The sequence below is a fragment of the Eschscholzia californica genome, unplaced genomic scaffold (assembly GCF_041429995.1).
Source record: "Eschscholzia californica isolate CP2 unplaced genomic scaffold, dmEscCali1.0.p SCAF_2, whole genome shotgun sequence".
Lineage (NCBI taxonomy): Eukaryota > Viridiplantae > Streptophyta > Magnoliopsida > Ranunculales > Papaveraceae > Eschscholzia > Eschscholzia californica.
Genome location: NW_028238309.1, coordinates 7,093,718 through 7,115,879, shown reverse-complemented (window position 1 = coordinate 7,115,879; position 22,162 = coordinate 7,093,718). Strand labels below are relative to the sequence as shown.

The 22,162-nt window shown below is 34.9% G+C and overlaps 3 protein-coding genes and 1 non-coding gene across 4 annotated transcripts; 2 read left to right on the top strand and 2 right to left on the bottom strand.

The window, feature by feature from the left end:
* Positions 1-3,012: 3,012 nt before the first annotated feature.
* LOC147555767 (uncharacterized) lies at positions 3,013-4,238 on the bottom strand. The gene has a single exon (XM_086658529.1). The coding sequence runs from the start codon at positions 4,153-4,155 to the stop codon at positions 3,013-3,015; it is 1,143 nt and encodes a 380-aa protein (XP_086514655.1). The 5' UTR covers positions 4,156-4,238.
* Positions 4,239-6,757: 2,519 nt separating this feature from the next.
* On the top strand, positions 6,758-8,973 carry LOC147555766 (organic cation/carnitine transporter 4-like). Its single transcript, XM_086664338.1, has 2 exons — positions 6,758-7,220; positions 7,672-8,973. Exons 1-2 carry the CDS (start codon positions 6,806-6,808, stop codon positions 8,841-8,843), a joined length of 1,587 nt encoding a protein of 528 aa, XP_086520464.1. The 5' UTR covers positions 6,758-6,805; the 3' UTR covers positions 8,844-8,973.
* Positions 8,974-9,113: 140 nt separating this feature from the next.
* Positions 9,114-9,201, bottom strand: TRNAM-CAU (transfer RNA methionine (anticodon CAU)). The gene is given in 2 exon segments: positions 9,114-9,149; positions 9,164-9,201. It is a non-coding gene; the product is annotated as a tRNA-Met (tRNA).
* Positions 9,202-17,436: 8,235 nt separating this feature from the next.
* Positions 17,437-20,994, top strand: LOC147555764 (Phototropic-responsive NPH3 family protein). The gene is made up of 3 exons (XM_086663923.1): positions 17,437-18,327; positions 19,115-20,221; positions 20,324-20,994. The coding sequence occupies exons 1-3, from the start codon at positions 18,259-18,261 to the stop codon at positions 20,783-20,785; spliced, it is 1,638 nt and encodes a 545-aa protein (XP_086520049.1). The 5' UTR covers positions 17,437-18,258; the 3' UTR covers positions 20,786-20,994.
* Positions 20,995-22,162: the final 1,168 nt, after the last annotated feature.

Here is a 22,162-nt window from a genome sequence, read left to right as displayed (position 1 = left end):
TATAATATATTAGAGATTGACCGTATCAACTCACGATTACGCCATAAATAACTTTAGATTTGACTATCTAGTTTCAACATTAGTGCATTATATTTAACTAAGATATATTGGTTTACACAAATATCTGACTAAGATGAACTAGTTAACGAGATACGGCGACTAAAGACTATCCCTAGTCTTTCCAATATATGTTATTCTTTTTTTGTTAAAAATTTTCATAATTCTAATCATTTTTATTTTGACAAAGAAGGCAGACTCGTGAGAAAAACACCAAAAGCTTGATTGTTGCTTGTCCAATAAGCAATTTTTATTTTGACAAAGAAGGTCCAAATCATAGTATATCTACTTGTGGATAATGAGAATGTGAGGGGCTTTTCTAGTTTACTATTTCTTCTAAAAATTAACTCGTAGAAATGCGGTACAATTAGAATATACACAAATTATAGAATTAAGAGAATGCATAAATTTAAGAATCAAATTTGACTTATTCCACAGTCCAACTGTTAATTTGTAGCATAGGTCAGATTTCTGAGCACCTAAGACACACTACAATTCAATAGTCCGGGTAGGGAATAAAGCAAATTTGTTTCACAAATCAAACCAAGATGGAAGGCGTGCCTGATCGTAAAGCTAGGTTTTTCAAAAGTATATAAGTGAAGACATGTTTGCTAATTTGTGAGCACTTACTTTAGTTGTCCATATTTTCACCATACTGAATTTTTCTTTTTGTTGAACATTCACCATACTGAATTAGTGAATTATCCTTCCTCCCCCCGTTAACTCCCTACCTAAAGTTAGGTTGGGCTAAAAGTATGTAATGGAAGTCATGTTCCTTTGTTCATCAATTAGTTTGTTTAACAATTTGAGTCCTTGATTCCGAAAACAAGAAACGTGTGTGTATATAAACATGTATGTATAGTATCCATAAACAAACTTGGTAGGTTCATGAATACTATACTTAACAATCGAAACGCTATAAAATTCAAGATTTTATGGGTAAGAGATCCAAATTGTGCTCTAACAAGGCTTCTAAATCCAAATTTTAAGTAAGGTTGATATCTTTCTTGACCACTTAATAATTCTTTTTTTTCTATCTCCCAAGATGCCCAAGAAAGTGGAATGCACGTATGTGCATGTGAGAAGACATCAATATGTCCATGTGCCTTCCTTCTCAATTCTCTATTTACTTATTTATTTGGGGACATGCAAGAATGGATGTTTGTAACTTTGGATCCATCATCTGTCCATCCCATGTTTGAATTTCTCAACTCTTTCTTTGTTTATGTTTTATTATTAATATTTTAATGTCGGTTTTGTCGTTTTCAATTCTACCTTAATATTTTCTTTGTTTAATTTGATCTATTTTGATATTTATAAATAATTTAAAATTTGTACTTAAGATATATCCAGCGTTATAGAACTCTATATGTAATATGTGTGTATAATGTAGAAAAATAAAATACGTGAAAAGTAATATCTAATGTTCAATCGTCATTTTCATATATCATGGCGAGAGAAAAATCATAGTTCCATTCAAAGAATTTTTTATAGGTAATACAGTTGTGCAACTTACTAAAGAAGCGCTAGAGCCTGGAGGTTTCCCGTTTCCGGCATTATGCTTGTATACGGCAGTTTCACATATAAATGTCTGTGACTAAAAAACGCTTTGAAGTCGATCATATCCATTTATACTTGGGCTCAAGCTAGGGTAATATTAGTTGAATCAAAGATATAGGCAATAACTTACGGAAAATGTTTGAGCTCAACAGCCTGATTTCAGGTCAATATCCAATAGGGAAGTTTGTTGTAGGCGCCACCATTATGCTATAACCTCCCCCTCTACAGCAAAATCTTATGGGTTGTGGTTAGCAAAAGAAAGGGTGTGCCCCTAAAGCTTCCCACCACATCGTGTTTTATGATATTTTGGGTTATGAGGGCGCTCCTGTTATTATACAACTTGTGTGACAAGGGTGAGTACTATGGGGCAGAAAGCTTCTCAAATGAAGCATAATATAGGCTTTTTTGGGCTTCTGGTGATGCCTATTAACTCCTTTTGGCAGTTCTCAAATGGAAGTCTTATTTTTCCTTAAATCAAGAGTAATAGGTATTCATATAAAAAATTTTTTGAACATATCAATGGTAAACGCCCATAAATTCAGGGGAGACCACGAGCTGAAAGGAAATGTGGCCGGCCCAAATCGGTCAAACCATTAATCTTCTCACGGCCTGGCCGATTGAGGCCGGCTACGTCACGTTGACACCTTGTGACCCGCGATAAGCCCCAAATTTGGGGGTCATTCAGATTTTTTCATCACAAAGTTGCAAGTTCATCAAATCATTGAAATTTTTTAGAAGAAAAAGAAAGTCTCATAAGCAGAGTTCCAGTACAACTTAAACCCCTTGCACACATTCAGCTAAAAACCCCTATTACATTAAGAGAGGAAAATTATAAGGCCCAAAATTCGGGTCAAAATAGCAAATGAAGCCCAACCCGGAATAATAATGCAAAAAAAACCCAAAATTTGAAATTACAAAACATTTATGAAAATTTCTGAACAAAACACAATTTGCTCTCAACAATTTTGTATTTGCTCTCAACAATTTTGTAAATGTATGAACAAATTTGTTTTTGTTCACACATAATTATATATGTTGTCACAGTTTCAAAAGTGTTGTAATAGTTTCAAAAGTGTTGCCAACAGTTTAAAAATTGGGTTTTTTTTACATTATTATTCCCGAGTGGGTTTTTTTTCGTATTTGGCCCCAAATCTTGGGTTTTTCTTACATAGTTTCATTACATTAATACTACAGATAAAACTCCGGTAAAATCGCATCAAACCGCCATAACTCTATCAAAAAAAGGAACCCCTAATCTCAAAACCCTAAATTAGAATCAGAAAAACAACATCATCAAAATGCATCAAGCTAATTAAGTTTGTACATAAAAACCAAGTAAACGAAAACTACTACGTATATCCATTAACATACCTTCAAATCTTCAACAAATGATATTCAGATACGACTCGAAGAAGAACAAGATGAAGTAGTAGAAGAAGAAGACATCATCATCTGTTGAAGACCAACATTATTCTTAAGCAAAATCAACTGTTCCATTGAATAAACACAGCATTCTTGTGAGGATAAAATTGATTGAGCCACTGATGAATTTACCAGAATCTCAAGAAGTTGTTGTCGGTTCAGTTTTTCTAATCCACCAAACACATCAAAATTACTATAACCACTAGAACCGACATTATTGACAGTCATTATCTGAGAATTAGTTATAAAGCTTGACTGACAAGGCATTGATTCAAGCACGCTAACCTGAGCCTGTAAAAACTTTATGTACTTGTATGCCTCTTCTAGGGTTTTTGCTGTGTCCATTTTTGTATCCCATGGCATCAGCTTTTGCAGACACCTTGTTCTATCGCTTATCGGTTTTCTTCTTTGCTGAGCTAAAACATTCTGAGTAATTCTTTCTGGTGATGATGCAAGCTTAGTCGGTGATGATTTTAGGGTTAAGTACCTAGGGCTTGATACAACAACAGCGTTTTTTCTTTTCATTGATTTCGTCTCAAACTTGTATGAATCAGAGGTAGGTTCTGATGACAATGATGAATATCTAAATCGTTTCTGAGAAGGTTCATGATCTGTAAATCGCATTTCTTGTTCCGGATGATAGAAGATCTGTCTAATAGATCGATGAACTGGTAACTGATGATGATCATGAACAGAATCGGAATAACACATCTTGAAATTTCGATCATCAGAACTTCCTCCAATATAATTAGACGGTTTGATTGATGTATCAACCGGAGAATGATTTCGTTCTTCTACATAATCAAGATGTTCATAATTTTGAATTTGAAGCTTATCATCTGAATCTTCATTGATGAATCTCATCATATTAATATATTCATTACCTATTGATGATGATGATCTTTGAAGTAATAACTGGTATTTCTGTAACTCCGATAAACACTCCTCACTGAAATAGCTTAAACTAGCTACGGATGATGAATGATCAGTCTCCAGTGGAAGTCTCGCCGTTGAGATTCCAATGTCGTAAAGCTGTTGATTAGGGTTCTGACCGATGAATAATGGATCACCTGATTCTTCATTGATGATGAATCTTGAAGGATAATCTCCTTCCATTTGAACCTTAACTCTGAAAACCCTACCCAAACTAGAAGAAGATGCTAAAAACCTAGAGAGAGAAAAGAGAGAGAGAGCTTCACAAGTTCGTTGGAAATGAAGGAATGAGTGGCGATTTGATATGATTGAGCTTAAAACGTGATGGGATAAGAACACGTGTAATAATCGTAACGGTTCTACAATAATATCGTGTGTTTAGTTAGGCGGCGGGAGAATCAAGGACGATTCGGAATTGTACAGGTAACGAACAGGAAACGGTGGCGCTTCCTCTACTTGTCGACTGTTTGTCTCTTTTGTCGTTTCTGATTACCGGCAAATACTGATTACAGTTCCTGAATATATACACGTCAGCTGAAAATGCCGGTCACCTAGAGAGTATAAGAAACATAGACCGTAGGATTCTATGTGTATCCTTATCTTGTCATCTTATCCAACGGCTTAGAATTATTTCTTAGCGTAATGTAGAAAGAGGACGTAAGATCACACGGGCGATCACGCCCAAAACATGAGGCAAATATTAATGAGTTAATAAATGAATGCGTTATTTTGTTTTATTACAAGTATGCCATTCAGAAATAAATGCTAGTTTTGAGAATGTTTTTAGCTCGAAATCTTCATGAGGGTAGTGTTGTTATTTTAACTTTATACGAAGGGTGTTAATTGGGAGAGGAGGAAACGTACTAATGCTACGCGTGGCTTTACACGTCCCAAAAGGTATGTATAATTACAAAAACGCACCTCAATTTATGAATTAGTTCTTGAATGATCATTTATGTGATGCTAGTAGTCACACCATTTATATTTATTTTAAAGTGCACAACAACACATGAATTGAACCGAGTATGTAAACTATCATAATATAAAGAGATCTAACTACTGTATACGACAACCCAAAGACCATCTAGACATACTTTTATTTTATTTACACCGTAAATTATATATAAGGTGATATAAGAGGATAAGCTTCGACCTGGTGGATCGAACTCGTGGCCTATTTATAAAGTTTGAAAAAAAATCAGGGAATTTGAAATCTATCATGGACATCCGAGTCTGTTGGAGGCTATAGACACACGAAACCCACAGACAGTACCGATGCGACATGCCAAATGAAATAAATGGGACAGACTCGGATGTGGAAGTGTTACACGATATCATGGACCCCAACCCAATAACATTTGTCTGAGTGCTTATTAATATCCACCCATTCAACAATAGAGTGGGAATAGAAGTGGTTTAATATTCCATGGTTAAAGAGAGGTTACATGTCTAAATGACCTTCATTTATAGTGTTGGAACTTACAAACTGCGCCTTGGTATTGATGTGTTCATGTCGAAAGCGTCTGAAGATGTCGCTCTCTTAAGTAGCGTGTAAAAGTAGTTTTCCTATTCAATAGTGTAAACCTGAACCCGGACCATCTGATTTTCGATTAACTCGAAAGATCTGATGGGTTTGGACGGATTTTGGTCACTAATATTTAAAAGTAAGACACTCCCCAAGTCTGCCAAATACCTTCAATAGACATAAAACTCCGGAGTGTGACTGACCAATATTGTTTGTCATTTATAAATTTGAATTATTAACTTCTCACTTCTTCAACAAAAAAAAGAAAAAAATTGTTATTTCGAAAACGAGAAGGGTTGCTTTGCAAAGGGTCCATAGTCTCATCATTTATGCTTGTTTTAAGTGAACAAGAACGCATGTATTGCAAGAGTACGTAAGCTATTTGCAACAAAAAGCAGGAAAAAGGGTGCCTAAACTATAATACGTATAAAGGCATATGACTATTCACATCATGACCCAAAGTCCATCTTACTGTACTTTTACTTTATTTAGACAATAAATTACATAAAATAATACAAGAGGATAATTATGGTCGATCTGGTGGCCTGTTAAAGAGTTGGAAAAAAAATCTGAGCATCCCAAATTTATTATAGACACCCGAGTCCGTTTAGAAACCATGGACACATGAAACCAGAAAGGCAGAAACATATCTGTTTAGAAACCATGGCCTACTAAAAGTTTAAAAGTACGGCGCGAGTCTGCCGGATAACTTTACTCAACATAAGGTTCCAGAGAACAATATATCTAATCCAATCCGATGAGAGAGTAAACCCGTAGTCACCTCACCATAGCCGGACCCGACCGACCATCCCGACCTCTTGGTTAATTATTCTCAGGAATTGTCAACATTTAGTTGTCCAAGTAGTTTTTTTTTTTTTGTATTGACATAAACTCTAAAATCCTAGAGGTCTCAGGTTCGATTCCGATAGGAAGTTGAATCAATGGTTATTGAATTTGAGTTATTAATAATAAGTTTGTCGGGCTTTGGACGTCTTTAATATGTTGTTGGGCTTTAATCTTTTATTCGTTGTTTAATTTCGACGGTTATCGTACTTATCACATCTTCATGATACTTCATGATGTATCAATGTATGCAATGACTAACATAAATCGTAATCCATATTAAAAAAAAATAAAAATAAATAATATCCGGGATTAAGGCGAAGGTTAATTACCTACCACGAGATAAATCTAAAATTTCCTCTGTTCCTCCTAAAACTACTCCTCTATTTCTATCCAAACAAAGAACAAGAAGAAGATAAATTACTCAAGAAAAACGAATACCCGATTTCATAGAAACTCCCAATAATGTCTACATCATTGTCGGATGCCGGCAACCAAAATCTCACATCTTCATTACTTCCGGCGAATACCAATGCCGGAGAAGATGAAAAAATGGGCATTGACGATATGTTACAAAGATATTCAGGTGAGTTTGGGCCATGGCAATTAAAACACTTTATGTTAACAAGTTTGGCTTGGGCATTAGAAGCTTCTCATACTATGGTTATGATATTTGCTGATCATCAACCTGATTGGAAATGTACAAGTAATGATTCGGGTTGCTCAGCAATGGCAAAATCATTTTGTCGGTTTGAACCTGGGTCTTGGGAATGGGTTGAAGGATCAGAAAGTTCAACCGTTTCAGAATGGGGTCTTATTTGCGGTGATAAATATAAAGTGGGGTTGGTTCAATCCGCTTTTTTTGCTGGTTGTATGGTCGGTACGTTGTCTTGCACTAACCTAACTCTGTTTTTATAGAGTAATGTTAGAGAACAAGAAAAACTAGTCAGACTCGCCCTAAAAACACTATTTGGGTTTGCCTTGATTCGCGCTTCAGTGCATCAAACTCATGGCAGCACGAATCACAATAGGTCACATGAATTTCTTCTCAGAGTCTACTTGGTTTTTCCTGTCACCTGACATTTTTTTGTTTCAAATTCTAATCTTGGAAAGTTTCGAAATGACTAATTGATACCTAAATTTTAGATGTGAGGTAGAATCACATTGGGTAAATTGGCTAAATTACATAAGTAATCTTTAAGACCATGTTTGGTGTGCGGAATGGAATGTGAAAGCCAACCCGAGTAACACATAAATTTGTAGCCAAATGATTCTAAAAATTTAAAATATGTACTAGATCATAATTTCGTAATTGAACTTGAAAATTTCAGGTGCGGGTATATTCGGCCATCTATCGGATTCCTTCATGGGAAGAAAAGGATCTCTAACTGTCGTTTGTTTTTTAAATGCCATTTTTGGTTTCTTGACGGCTTTTTCTCCTACATTTTGGATCTACACTTTACTACGTTTCCTCACGGGCTTTAGCACCGGTGGCGTGGGCTTATGCGCCTTCATTCTCTCCACCGAACCCATTGGGCCTAATTGGAGAGGTTCCGTTGGAATGTCAACTTTCTACTTCTTCTCAGGTGGAATTGTAATTCTCTCTGGTATTGCCTACATTTTCCGTTCGTGGAGAATGCTCTACATTGCCTCTTCCATCCCCTCATTGCTTTATCTCACAGTGGTAATTCCATTTCTTAATGAATCCCCAAGATGGTATCTTGTTCGAGGGAAAATTGACAGTGCAATGAAGATCATGCGGGAAATCGCCCAAGGCAATGGAAATGAATTTCCAGAGGGAATTCAACTTGCATTAGATGACGAAAACAGCAATAAACCATCAAATGAAATAGAGAATTCGACAGAAGAGACTGAAGTGAGATCAAGTTCACTAATAGATGTCATGAAATTACCCATGACTCGAGTTCGTTTAATCCTAACCATAGTTATAAATTTCTTGTGTTCAGTTGTATATTACGGTTTGAGTTTGAACGTTGTAAACCTCGAGACAAATATTTACGTTAACGTGGTTCTAAACGCAATAGCAGAGATGCCAGCATTTACATTAACAGCAATTCTATTAGACAGGTATGGAAGAAAACCATTGGCAATGGGAACCATGTGGTTTAGTGGAATATTTTGTATAGCAGGAAGTTTAGTACCAAATCATGGAATATGGAAGATAGTGAGAATGGTATGTGGGATTTTAGGGATCTTTGGAATGGCAGGTACATATAATTTGTTGTTTATTTATACGGCAGAACTTTTCCCAACGGTCGTTAGGAATGCAGCTTTAGGGTGTGCAACACAAGCGGCACAGTTGGGAGCAATTTTGACGCCTTTTTTGGTGGTTATGGGTGGTGGATTTCCATTTGCGGTGTTTGGTTTGTGCGGAATGATAGGAGGGTTGCTTGCTTTTCTTCTCCCCGAGACTTTAAACCGTCCTTTGTATGATACTATGGCGGGAATGGAAGATGGAGAGAAAGAAAGTCTGGTTGGTTAAGGGACTCTAAAATTTTGTAGGTTCGATATTATCAAATGATGAGAGTTTGTGGAAATCGATTCAAATGATGAGAGTTTGTAATAATTGTGCATAAGTAGTTGGCAATTGGTATCATATTGTTTTAGCGCTACTGTCTATGCTTTCCCCAACCAGAGGTCGAGAACCTAGCTCTACAAGTTCAAGGTTTTGTATGGCTTCTTAAAAGAGTGAGTTCATATGTCAACTTTATATAGCTTAGGACACCTAAAACAGAAGTAAAAAAAGATGGAATGGGGTGAGAGAGGCTCGAACTCTCGACCTCAGGATTACTCGCTTTAAGCTATGAGACCTACGCGCTAGCCAACTGCGCCACCACCCCCTTGTGCTTTATTTCTCTCACTGGGCTTTATAGACTAAGCTTTTCATAAGTTCAGAAAGGGTTACATTTACCAAATCAATTATTAAATACTAAGTGCTTTAACTCAAAAAAATAAATTACTAAGTGCTTCGAAAGCTATTAATCCAAAGGAAATATGTTGAAAAAGGATAGGTTCAACTAGGAGTGGGATTTTGGCCCAGAAATCCGGAACCCGCCCACGACCGTCCGTGTCCGAAGGGTCCGTGACTGTCCGATGCCCGATTCGGTCTGTACTCGCCCGACCGAAAGAGCTTAAGCGGACGGACGCGGGCATAGGTTTCAAGGATAAAAAATATACGACCCTAGAAATCACTTTTCTTAATTTTGTCTTCGCCTCTCTACTTCTCTAGTCGCTATCTCCTTTAAAATCTCAAGATTTCATTAGTAACTCAAGAATCCACAATACACCGATACGATCCATGAGAAGAAGAATAGAACCGATCGTAATCCACGAGAAATCTCAATGATTATCCTTTAATTTTGTATTCAATTACGTTTTGGAATTGTAAAGTGAGAGTTTAGAAAGTTGTATTTAGCTACTAAACAGTTTTAATTCGCATAAAAATTACTTTATTTGTTGATTAGTGACCGGTGTCCGACCAACCGATATCCGGTTTGCCCGACTATCAAAATGGTCACGGACGGCCAATTTGTTGGAAAAAAATCTGAAATGTCCGCCCGTTTTGTCCGGATGCCCGACTGGACACTTAGAACTTGTGCCCGTTCCGCCCGGACCGGTTGAGTTAGTGTCTGTTTCCCGCCCGTCCGGACCAATTACTCTTGTAAGTTCGAGCAGGTCACACTCATAGTCTAGTACCACTTCCACTTATAGTACTATACTGCTTGAGAATAGCGTTGGGAACCGGTCCGGTCCAGGCCCAACATCATCATGTCCGACTAGAATTCCAGTTCGGGCATAACTTAAAAGTCCCGTGCCCAGAACCCGCCCGAAGCTCGATTTTTTCTTCTGGTACCCGGGTACCGGTCCCGGTCTCGGCCCAACATCATCATGTCCGACTTAATTTAAGATAGTAATTTAATTACTCTTTTGTTGAATAATAGGAATCTGGATCAATTTTTTCTATCATTTGAAATTAGGAGGGATAATTTTGGGAACTTTAGTCTAAAGTGATTTGATTTAGAAGTGTAATTCGGAATTTGGGAAGTTTAACTTCACTCTCATGCACCTAGTACAGGAAGGGCGGGTCCTCAAAGTAAGGTAAAGCTTAACTGGGTTGAACCTATTGGGCTTTGCTAAAGTTTATGGGCGCACGTACTAACCTATAGGCACCGCACAGAGTTTGCTAGGAGTTTCAACAACTTCCATTAGAAGATGACAAAACGACTCAATAAAAATACGGTCTCCACTCTCCACAACCCACCGACATAATACAGCACGTTGTTCATGTTTCAAAGAGTCCTTAATCACAAGATTAGAATCTAAAAAGAATTCTATAAAACGTGCTCTATTGGGGCGACCACAACCAAATTAACTAAAGCGACTATTTTAAAAAATGGGCTTAGGGTCCAAAAAAGATGACCCTAAAGAGGATAAGATCCAGGGCAGAATTTAAATGAGTTGCAGGTCCAATGGTATGCAACTGGTGGGCCTGAACTGAAAAGCACAAAAAAAAGATGTGCCTTATTTCTTTAATACCCTAAATAGCCTTCTTACTCAAATGTCAGCTTAATATTAAATTTTCCTTTCTCTCTCTAACTTTCCATATCTTTTACTTTTTTTTCAAACAAAAGCTTTCTATCTCTCGATCAATGAAAATTGTATCTCCTTTTCCTTCTCATTGTATCTATCTCTTTCAAAGAGAGACTCATCACCATTTTTCTCTCTTTCAAACTCACTCACAGTCAGATTTGTTTTCATTTTATTTTCAAGAATCAAGATCGGAAGATACAAAGATCTATACACTAAGAAGATCTATGATTATTGATTTTGTTAGGGTTTGATTTCTTGAACAAAGACTTGTGTTTATTTTGTTAGGGTTTGATCTGTACACTAAGAAGATCTGGGATTGTTTTCATTTTATCTTCAAAGACCTATGTTTATTTTAATGGTGAAGAAATCAGATCTGGGATTATTGGTTTTGTTATGGTTTGATTTCTTGAACAAATTTGATGAAAGTTTATTGGTAAAGAAATTTAATGGTGAAGAACTCAGACATGTTGGTCTTGTTGATTTGGGGAAGAAATATTGAGATTTGTTTTTGTGTTTTTGTTCTTCATAGATCTTAAGGGTTTTGGTTCTTCAACCTATTTTTCTCGCGCCTTCTTAGGAAGTTGTTTCGGTTCTCACATTTTCTCACCTTACCATGATGTAGATGGTAAACAAGCCTTACGAAGATTCAAAATCGAAGGCTATGGAAGAACATTACAACATGTACTAAATGTGCTATTTAGTTCTCTCTACATTGTTCACTTGAAAATGTTATATTATTTAAGCATCCCTATACATATGTCCATGAACTTACTATGTTTGAATGTTTACACAATTTTGTTCCATGTACACCAGATTCATTCGTTACAAAAAACCCGAGTAGATTAGAGCCAACAAGATATATCGAAGAGGAAGAGGAAGGTTACTGAAGAACAGTTAGAATGTAACATACTTGTATTACTATCGAACTGCCCCTCTACAATTAGAATTGTTTAGGAAATAGATTTGTGTACAAGAAAAAAATTTGTGTACAGAAAATATGTTCGGGTACAGGGGAAAAAGTTGTGTACATGGCAGAAAGTTGGGTTTAGAGGAGAATGAAATCAATATCTATTTCACTATGTTTCATGAAATTGTTTGAATATGGTTTATCATATTAAGTTTCCCTGAATTTGTGAATGAATTTTTCTTGAAATGTAATGTACAGTACTGGACATTGGATTGTGTATTGTACATAATAAAATTTCTTATACTTTCTATTCAAGAAGTGTCTAATACATAACAAAATATCCAGCACATAAAAAAATGTCCAGTACATAACAAAATGTCTTATGAATCTTTAATGAAATAGTTTACCTTTTGAAAGGAATGTATAGGAAATTTTATTATGTACTGTACATAACAAAATTTCCTACACTTTCTTTTCAATAAGTATTCAGTACATAACAAAATGCCCAGTACATATGAAAATGTCCAGTACATAATAAACTTTCCCACACTTTCTAATCATATGTCTAGTACATAACAAAATGTCTTATGAATTTTTAATGAAATAGTTTACCTTTTGAAAGGAATGTACAGGAAATTTTATTATGTACTGTACATAACAAAATTTCCTACACTTTCGTTTCAATAAGTGTTCAGTACATAACAAAATGGCCAGTACATATGAGAAGGCTTATGTTTATTTTATGTACAGTGTTGTTTCTTGCCGATGATGAATGAGGATGGCTATGTAAATTATTTTATTATGTTAACAAATCAGATTATAATCTTCTTAAATTCTGTAAGAAACTTCATACCTTACAGATCAGGGTATTTTATCTCTTTTTGTGATACGAGAGTGATGATGATATCAGGAAAAGATTGTATAGTAAGTTGTTAGGTGTTCAGTAAAATATTATTTTTATAGTACATTACAAAATGTAGAATACAATCTTCAGTTTTTGTTATATTTATCGACATAGATATATGTTTACGTGTTGTAAATATCAAAACGTACTGTAAATATCAAAACATCCTACACATTTCCAAATGTACTGGGAATTTAAAAATGTACTACACATTTTCCCAATGTACTGTACAAAATGTACACTATCTTATTTCGAATTTTGGATAGGAACCTACTGTTGAAGTTTCACTTTGTACACGTTTGTTATCATTTGCATCTTAGAATTTTCACATAGTAAGTTTTGTAGAGTTCAAGAAAAGTCATGTAATGTAAGTGCATTATTTTATGTACAGTACATTTCTAAATGTACAGTTGGAACGCATTGTAAACCAAATCAAGAGAAGGCTTGTAATGTAGGGTATATATTTCTATGTACAATAAATTAGCAAATGTACAAATAAAATGTATTGTTAATACAAAAAATGTATGATACATAGCAAAATGAACAGTAAATTACGAAAATGTGTAGTACATTACAGAATGTACAGTCAATGTTTTGCAAAACCCAATCAAAATAAGGCTATGTAGACCAAATACATTACAGAATCTTTAGTACATTACGAAATGTACATCACATTACAAAATGTACTTAATATTACAAAATGTATTTAACGTTATATATTTCATTTGCACACTTTGACGCATTACATTTACTAAGGAATGTGTTGGTAGCTTTCAACAAAAAAAATGAATATAGAGGGAGTGTAACATATTTAATTTTCATTAAAAAAATCTACCAATAGACAAGGAGAGAAAGTTTGAGAAAAGGAAAGTAGTTAAGATTGGAGAGAGAATTTTTTTAAAAGGAAATAAAGTAAAAAATAGAAAATATGGAGAGAGAAAAATCTAGAGATAAAATAGGAAAAAAGAATAAAATTCAAGATAAGCTATTGAGTGTAGGGTAAATACGTGTATGTACAATAAATTACAAAATGTACACTTAGTTTTTATGTACATATCTGGTTGTAGTAGATGATTCTCCTCCAAACCAAACTTTCTTTCCTGTACACAACTTTCTCCCATGTACACAATTATATTTTCTGTACACAAATTTATTTCTTCTACACAAATCTATATGCTAAACATTTCTAATTGTAGTATGGACAGTTAAAATGTAACATAAGTATGTTACATTTTAATTGTTTCTTCAGTAACCTTCCTCTCTCCTTCGCTATATCTTGTTGGCTCTTATCTACTTGGACTCCTGGAATGAATGAATCTGGTGTACATGGAACAAAATTGTGTAAACATTATAACATACTAAGTTCATGAACATATGCACAGGGAACATATTAATGTGCAAACAATATAACATTTTCAAGTGAACAATGTACAGGGAACAGAGTAGCACATTCAATACATGTTGTAATATTCTCCTAACAGTTGGGTGGAGAGAAAAAAATCAATGATAAACTACTAAAAAAATCAGATGACATAATGTCCGAGTACATCCATTTATGTATTGTAAATTTATTAAAGGTACACGATATTATCTACTGCAATCGAAATATAATCTTAGTCAATGGGTATATGTACAGGAAACTATTTACCGGGAAGGAAACAATTTACCGAGTCGAAAACTATGTACCGAAAAGTTCATACTGAAATTTTTTGTTAGATTTAGGTTTTTCCAATAAAAATGAAACAAAATAGTTTTGTTAGATTTATGGTTTTTAAATAAAATGAAAGAAAAAAGCTTTTTCAGATTTAGGGTTCTTGACAAAAACCAAACTAGAAAGTTTCGAAGTTTTATGGTTCTTAAATGAAAACCAAACAAAAAATTTCTTCGGTTTAGGGTTTCAAAATAAAAATCAATCCCGGAAAGATTCTCAAATCAAACCAGAAAGTTAATGTGATTTAGGTTATGTTGATGAAAGAGAAGGAAAAAAACCATTTTAACAAACTCAAAATCTCATCTGAAAGTTTCTTCCCCAAATGAACAAAAGTTTTTTTTTCACTTGTGAAGAAAAACAAAAAAGAAAATGTTTAAGATCTAAGCAAATACTTACATTTCTGTGTGTTTCTTCCCCAAATCTAGGCAACATTGAGGGAGATTAACTTTTCTGAAATATTTTTTGAAGCTTTTACTCTTATAATAATGGCAGTCAAGAAGTGATGTGGGAAGAAAAGAAGTTTTTAGAGAGAGAAAGAATTAGTAACTGGTAAAGAGAGTGTTTTGGATTTTGAATTGATGAGATGGGATGGTTTAGTGTACGGTTTAAAAGAAAATGGAAAGGCGAGTGATTTTTGGCACGATTTTAGGGATGGTTTTTTCGTAATTTCGCCGAAAGAACATGCCCTTTCCGTCATTTAACACTCAATCTGACTCCTAGGACCTGCCCCTAATTGTTTCCCTGACATGGGCTGGCCTCTTATTGTGGCCCTGTTTTTGGGTGTTTTGCCCAACTCCTCTTTAGTTAAGGCCTTATGTTTTGGATTTTGAATGTCACTTTTGAAATAATTATATTCTAAACAAACAGGTACCTTTGTAAAAGTAATAACAAAGTTAAGATTATGTGCAAGAGGTCAAAAACTCACATCCTCGCCTTATGTTCGATCCGGATTCTACATCTTCTACTTCTTCCCTAAATTAGTCTTATTTGAGTTTACTATTAGCTACCCAAGGTACTATAGGTTCCATTCACATTCTTTTGTTACTTTTGGTTTTTGTGACACCAAACCGCTAAACCGAGATAAATCTTTTTATTTAAGATCAGTTCTTATATATTATTGTTCCGCGTCATGTATTAGAGAATCTGAGAAATAGTAAATATGTCTACAAGAGTTCTTTTATCACTGGTCCTAAAGACAAATTAGAAGTAATAAATTCTTTCTAGTTCTAACAAATCAAAATTCAACTCTCTTTACTGATTCTAAAATTTCCAAAAATATGACAAGAAATATATCTCTCATCATAAACTGGAACATCGCAAACTAGAAAAACCCAATAATTGGTTTAATTTTTGTTCCATTATCCAGAACCACTGGTTGTCCGGTCTAATAACAATAATGGTTCTGGTTATGGAACCTGATGATACAAATAAATGGTCATTAGTTGACTGAGGTCAATGAGTCAAGAGAACCAAAAGCATGTGGGTCAACCCGCGTCAAGTCAGCAAGAGATATCGAATCCGAAGGAGGTTTGTCACTCAAGCTCGAAATTGGGGGATCGACACGATTGACATAGGAGCCTAAGCCTTGCCCTTACTCAAATACAACCAGGTCTGCCCCTGAGATTTGTGGAAAGGTTAGGGGATCCACGTAAGCAAGACCGATACCCTAAATCTTAAATATGGAAGGTGGAAGCGTGCCAAACGCTTATCGACTTAATCCCGAATCTAATCAAAGATCTCAGTCGGTGAAGATCTTAAGTATTTTCCTAACTCGTGCTTCAAGAGTCTCAAAATGAGGAAACTTCTTCTAGACTCGGAAAGATGTCTATCGAAGATCCTTAAACAGAGGAAGTCCTAAATATCCAAGATACGAGATAACTCCAAAGGGAACCCCTAAATCTCATAACTACGGAATAGAAGTTCCAGTACAATACGCTGGGTCTCAACCGCCTTATCATCACCGTCTATTGGCCGTCGATCTTAAGCAGCTTATACAAGGGCATCAACTCACCTTAGACCATCTCTAACGAAAAACTAAATTTAGAAATTCGGAGTGCCACATAGGAATTTCTGAGTTTTTCTTAAAAAATCATCTTCAATACAAAACTCAACTATGATCTTAAATATGATGTGTCCAGAGTGGAAATATCTCAAGAGGACACTCTATTACTAGAGTGCCTACTTGAGATATCTCGAATTGTCCAACTCATCAATATTTTAATTTGAACCAATAGAAATCAATGACTAATTATTTTTTTACAAAAATAACCATGCCATATAAGTAAAATAAAAAAGTTTAGAGTTTTGCATTGGAGACATACAAGAATTGAGAATCTCTATTTTTGCCACCTAGGAGTGAGAATCTCAACTAGAACTCGACAAATAAGACGAACACATTTTTTTGAGTTTTGCATTGGAGATGCTCTTAAACAAGGTATGCACTCCAAAGTTTAATCAATACTCAATCTTTTATCTGCAAGGACAATCTGACTGTCTTGAGCATCAGGAAGGTTTTCGAACTTCTTACAGGTTTTCCCCAAATTTCCAATAGCAGAAGCAGGAGTAGGAATGATCGTGAAATGAATCAACCTAGCAGAACCAATCAATTAGACGCGGATGAAGATCAAGTCATCTTTGTTCTGGCTGATACTAGATTGCCGAAAATCAACATTAGCAGAACCAATAAATTACTAAGAGCACCTTTGCCAATGAAGCACCATCCCCTAGGGAAACACTCATGTAAATTGAAGCTTTTTCCTCCACATCTTTAGGAGGGTAATATATCTCTCTCTGTCCAATATTTCAAGTTTTCTATATGCCATTTATATCTCCAAGTAGATTTAGGTTTCACACAAACTACATGGAGACTACTTCGAGATTAGACTAACTTACGTATATTCTATAAGCATAGTCAAACATAAACATCAAAATGTTTTAATTCAGGTCTAAAAGTAATAGATTTCAGATATAAAATCCAATGAGACCCGCAAAATTTTACATTTTCCTAGTTTTTCTCCTCAAGAAAAAAAGGGGGAAAGTGGAAGAGACAAGGACAAGTCATTAAGATTTTTAGATCACATGGAAAAGCAAGAAACTTTAGCATTGGGGACTAGAGGGGAAGAGAAAGAAAGAGGAGTTGTTGTTCAATCCACTTTTGAATATAAAAATTGTATAGGGTAGTAGTGGGTAAGTGACATGATATCTCCTAGTAATGCTTGACTATAGAAGACACACTTGTATTGAACAAACCCACTAGAATATGTATATAAGATGAAAGGATAGACAACAAGGTGACTTCAACTCTAAGACACTATTAAGGTTCTAAACAATTTTTTTCTCTTCTCCTTTCCCAACATTTCTTATATATTTATTTATTTGATTAAATCTTTTCCCAAGTAGAAAACTTTTGCAGGAATGTCAGAATGGGTGGGTTGGGGCCACTACATATCTCTACTAGTAACAACAACTGTTTTTCTATGAAGGGTCTCCTTCTTCTTTCTCTTCTTCACTATTCTCTCTCTCTCTCTCTCTAAAGTTGAGAAACAAGATATCTATATTTTCCTAAGTGAGTGAGTAAACAGTAGAAAACAAAACTGACTTCTTTTAGTTGTCTTGTTATCAATCAAAGAATATTACCTTATTCATGTCCTCTGTGTTGATTTCTTTAAGAATTCTTTCTTCTCTGTTCTCTTTTGTTTGTTCTTTCAAGTTGTCTTCTCTTTAGCTAGTCTATTGAGAATTTGGTTTAGGGTGTGTTTTTGGGGATTCATTTTTGTTCTAAAATCATGGAAGAAGTCAGTAGTTGTGCTCTTGAAGTTGATGTTAATGGGGAAGAAACCTTCTTGGTGGATAAGGTAAACATTTTTCACAGATTCTTAATTCTTTTTTGTATGATGAATTTGTTTCTGTTTTCCTTACTTGGGTTTTCTTTGATTTAAAATTTTGTCTTCAATTTAAGCTCAATCAAGTATTGATGAACTTGCTTCTAGGTTACAATTCTTGATTGATTGGTCAAATGTGATTATGTTTTCATTATAGATTTTGATTTTTAAGGGTTACCCATTTTTACCATGATCAATCTTCTCTACTTTAACCACTCATTAATGTCATCCATTAATAATCCTGGTTTCTTCTCTCTCTCTCTCTCATCCTGTTTCACAAGATACAGTTAAGCATTGATGAGCTGTTCCTAGGGTTTGAATTCCCTCTTTCCCTTCTTTCATTTATTACAGCTTTTAATGAGGATCAAAGTTGTTACACCTTTCTTTGATTTCTTTCACACTTTATGAAAGAGACTTGAATAGCTTGAGACTTGAGTGAGGTTGCTCTAATGACCACTTATTTAATACTTCACAATATATAAGGATCTTTCACCAATCTCTGTCAACAATTTGTACAATATTCTCTCAAATTTGGGTATTTGCTAGTTCTTAGAAATTTAATGCTTTTGATTATATACCACTTAAAGCTTTTACCTAGCCCTATATCTCTAGCTAGCCTATATTCTTAGCTAGTCTTCAAATTGCTACAAAATTACAATTTTTGTTAAATGAACTTGTACACATTTAGTGCTTTTTAGGAATGAATTAGTTAGTGGATATAATGTCTCATCTAACAATCTAAATTTGTGTTTTAATGTAGAGAATTATTTCGTCGTACTCGGGTCGAATAAGCAATTTATTTGGTAAAACGGCGGATACTAAAGCGAAGAAACTTAGGGTGATATTTCATGACTTCCCCGGCGGAGCAGAGGGTTTTGAGCTTATGGCAAGATTTTGCTATAACAATGGCAAAACTCATATAACTCCATCAAATATTTCGGTCTTACAATGTGTCGCTTATTTTATGGAAATGACAAACGATATATCGGGAAGTAGAAATTTAATCGAACAAACTGAAAAATCACTTGAAGAGATTGGTTATTGGAGCTGGTCTGAACTTTTGATAGCTTTAAAGAAGAGTCAAGAATTAGTTCAAGACAAAAATTCTTCAATTCTACTTGAGAAATGCTTAGACCTGATAGTATCGAAGTTGGTTTCAGCTAGTGATGAGAGTTCAACTATTTCTTCCCCAGAAAGCTCTGGTTTTCGCTTCTCATTCGATACTAAAAGCACAGAAAGTGGGAAGAACAATTACTCTAGACCAAATTGGTGGTTCGAAGATCTTGTTAGTTTGGACTTGATTTTGATTGAGAAGTTGATAAAGGCAATGCTCGCACGAAAATTCGACAATGTCACTATTAGTAAGTTTCTCTTTTATTATCAAAAATCAAGATCTTTTAGTGTTAGTATAGATAAGAAGCGAAAAACGACAGAGACAATTATCGATCTTCTTTTTTTACTCGATTGGAATTCTGTTTCTTGCAAGAACTTATTTGAGATTCTTCGGGTAGCTTTGGGTCTGAACATAAGCAAATGTAGCAGGAACAAGTTAGAGAGTATGATAGGTTTGCAGTTAGATCAAGCGAATCTCGATAATCTACTTGTTCCACCCCCACCGGGGATTAATTCTCTGTACGACATAAATCTTGTTTTGAGGTTCTTGAAATCGTTTCTACTCGGAGGCGATTCTTGGGTATCGGTAACTAGAACGAGAAAAGTTGCCAAACTAATTGATCTGTATATCTCAGAAGTTGCTCCTGATCCTTCTTTAAAACCTTCAAAGTTTATTGCATTAGCCATTGCTGTCCCGGATTCTGGGAGAGACTCTTATGATGGGATTTATCGAGCTATCGACATGTATCTTGAGGTATAATCAGATCCTTGTTTATCCTTAATCTTCATTGATTTCAAAATTGTGAAACTTTTATATTGATTTTCGGTTTTTTCCTTCCAATTTGAACTTCAATAGGTACATTCTGCATTATCTGAAGAGGAAAAGATGAAGATATGTTGTTTATTGAAGTATGAGAAGCTATCATTAGAAACTTGCAAACACTTAGCTCAAAACTCGAAATTTCCGCCAAAATCAACAATTCAAGCTCTAGCTTCTCAAAAATCCAAGCTCAATAGCTTACTCGAAGAAACCGATCACCATAAAACATTGTCCGATTCACGGTGTAGTTATACGGGGAATGAAAACAAGGGTAAGAAGATAGAGAAAGATAAAGAACAAGTTGTGGTGTATGCAAGAAAACTTGATTTCTCAACGGAGAATGAAAAGCTAAGAGAAAATTTTCAAGGAATTCAATGGAAAATGATTGAATTGGAGAAGGTTTATAAGAAAATTCATACCCAAGTTTCTAAAGTCATTAAATCTAAAGTATCAAGTAATACAAATTCTAGTAAATCCTTGCCTAGGTTATGTTCATGATGGAATTTTCTTCTTTTATTTTGGGTTTGATTATTTATTTTATGTGGTATTTTTTTATGTAATTTATGAAATTGTGTAAATAGTATGAGAAATGGGGTTATTGTATTTTGTAATAGTTCTTTTTGTTTTTGTATGGAAAAGTGAAAGATGATGATTTGGAAGGAGTTTCTTTTGTATGGATTAATTGGAGAAAGAAGCTTTTTGCATGATGAATATTCTCCCTTGTTCTTATTATTATGAGATGTCTCTTTGGGACTTTAGGGTTAGGTCACTTTCTCAGTCCCACTCAATCTCATTTTTATGTGTACTATTCTACTAGACAGCTGGGTATGCAAGTAAAGGAAACATGTTTGGGTGGAACAAAAGCTGGCGGGTGCATCAACTATGACCTCTTTTTCTGTTCTCTTTTTCTTGTTTTATTTTTTTTATACAAGTGGTTGCTAACTTAGATTAGATGATGTAGATTGTTGCGGAAGCGTAAAAGTAATGGAATCCACCATTGTTATTAAACTAAACTAATGAAATAATGCTGATGAAATAAAGATAAAAGCGATAAAACGATACACTTGATTAATAATAAACGATAAACTTGATTAGTAATAAACTTGATTCATAATATTCTCTGATCTGAATGACCAACACAAACTGGACTTCCTTTTATAGGAACTAAGACACTTCTAGATAGACTCAAACTAGGATTCCTATATATCAAAGATACTCAAACATAGAAACTTCTAAACCTGAAACTCTCAAATCTAACCCTAATGGACTCGGCCGTGAAGCCCAATGACTTGAACGTGAGGCCCATGATGATGGCCTCCATCATACTCCCCGTCCGAGAACGAACTTGCCCTCAAGTGAGACTTAACAATGCGATCCTTAATTCCCACTTTGCACGAAAGTTCGCGAAAATCTGAAGAAGACAATGATGGACCAAATCACTGACATAAATCTCATATTGCAAAGAATCTCGCAAAAATAAATGTAGGAAAGAAACTTCTAACAAATTGCGACATCTCCCGTCGTCTTTTAGTTTGATGAAGAAGACCACGAACACCACATAATTCACTATGGAAAAATTAACTATGAATTTCATCATCCACTTCATCACTTTCTCTATTTCGTCCTTCTCAATAATAACTTGAATTATCTTCCCTCGTTCATCTTCGTGAAGTTTATAAACTCTAAGAAACCTAATATCGAACAGGTGATGGGCATCAACTTCGACACCTATGTTCATTGTTTCTTTGAGAAAAGAGACTCTTACAAGAGGGAGCATGAACTTCTTGGTACTAATGTCTCGTGAAGGAAAATCACTTTCGTCTTCTTCCTCGGTCATTGATAGAATTTTGTTCCGTTTGTCAAGAACTTCTTCAA

Excerpts from the sequence above, each read along its gene's own strand:
- LOC147555764 (XM_086663923.1), top strand. The coding sequence starts at position 18,259 with ATGGAAGAAGTCAGTAGTTGTGCTCTTGAAGTTGATGTTAATGGGGAA. Across the intron at positions 18,328-19,114 it reads AAACCTTCTTGGTGGATAAG|AGAATTATTTCGTCGTACTC; the intron begins GTAAACATTTTT and ends GTTTTAATGTAG. Across the intron at positions 20,222-20,323 it reads CTATCGACATGTATCTTGAG|GTACATTCTGCATTATCTGA; the intron begins GTATAATCAGAT and ends GAACTTCAATAG.
- LOC147555767 (XM_086658529.1), bottom strand. The coding sequence starts at position 4,155 with ATGGAAGGAGATTATCCTTCAAGATTCATCATCAATGAAGAATCAGGT.
- LOC147555766 (XM_086664338.1), top strand. The coding sequence starts at position 6,806 with ATGTCTACATCATTGTCGGATGCCGGCAACCAAAATCTCACATCTTCA. Across the intron at positions 7,221-7,671 it reads TTTTGCTGGTTGTATGGTCG|GTGCGGGTATATTCGGCCAT; the intron begins GTACGTTGTCTT and ends TGAAAATTTCAG.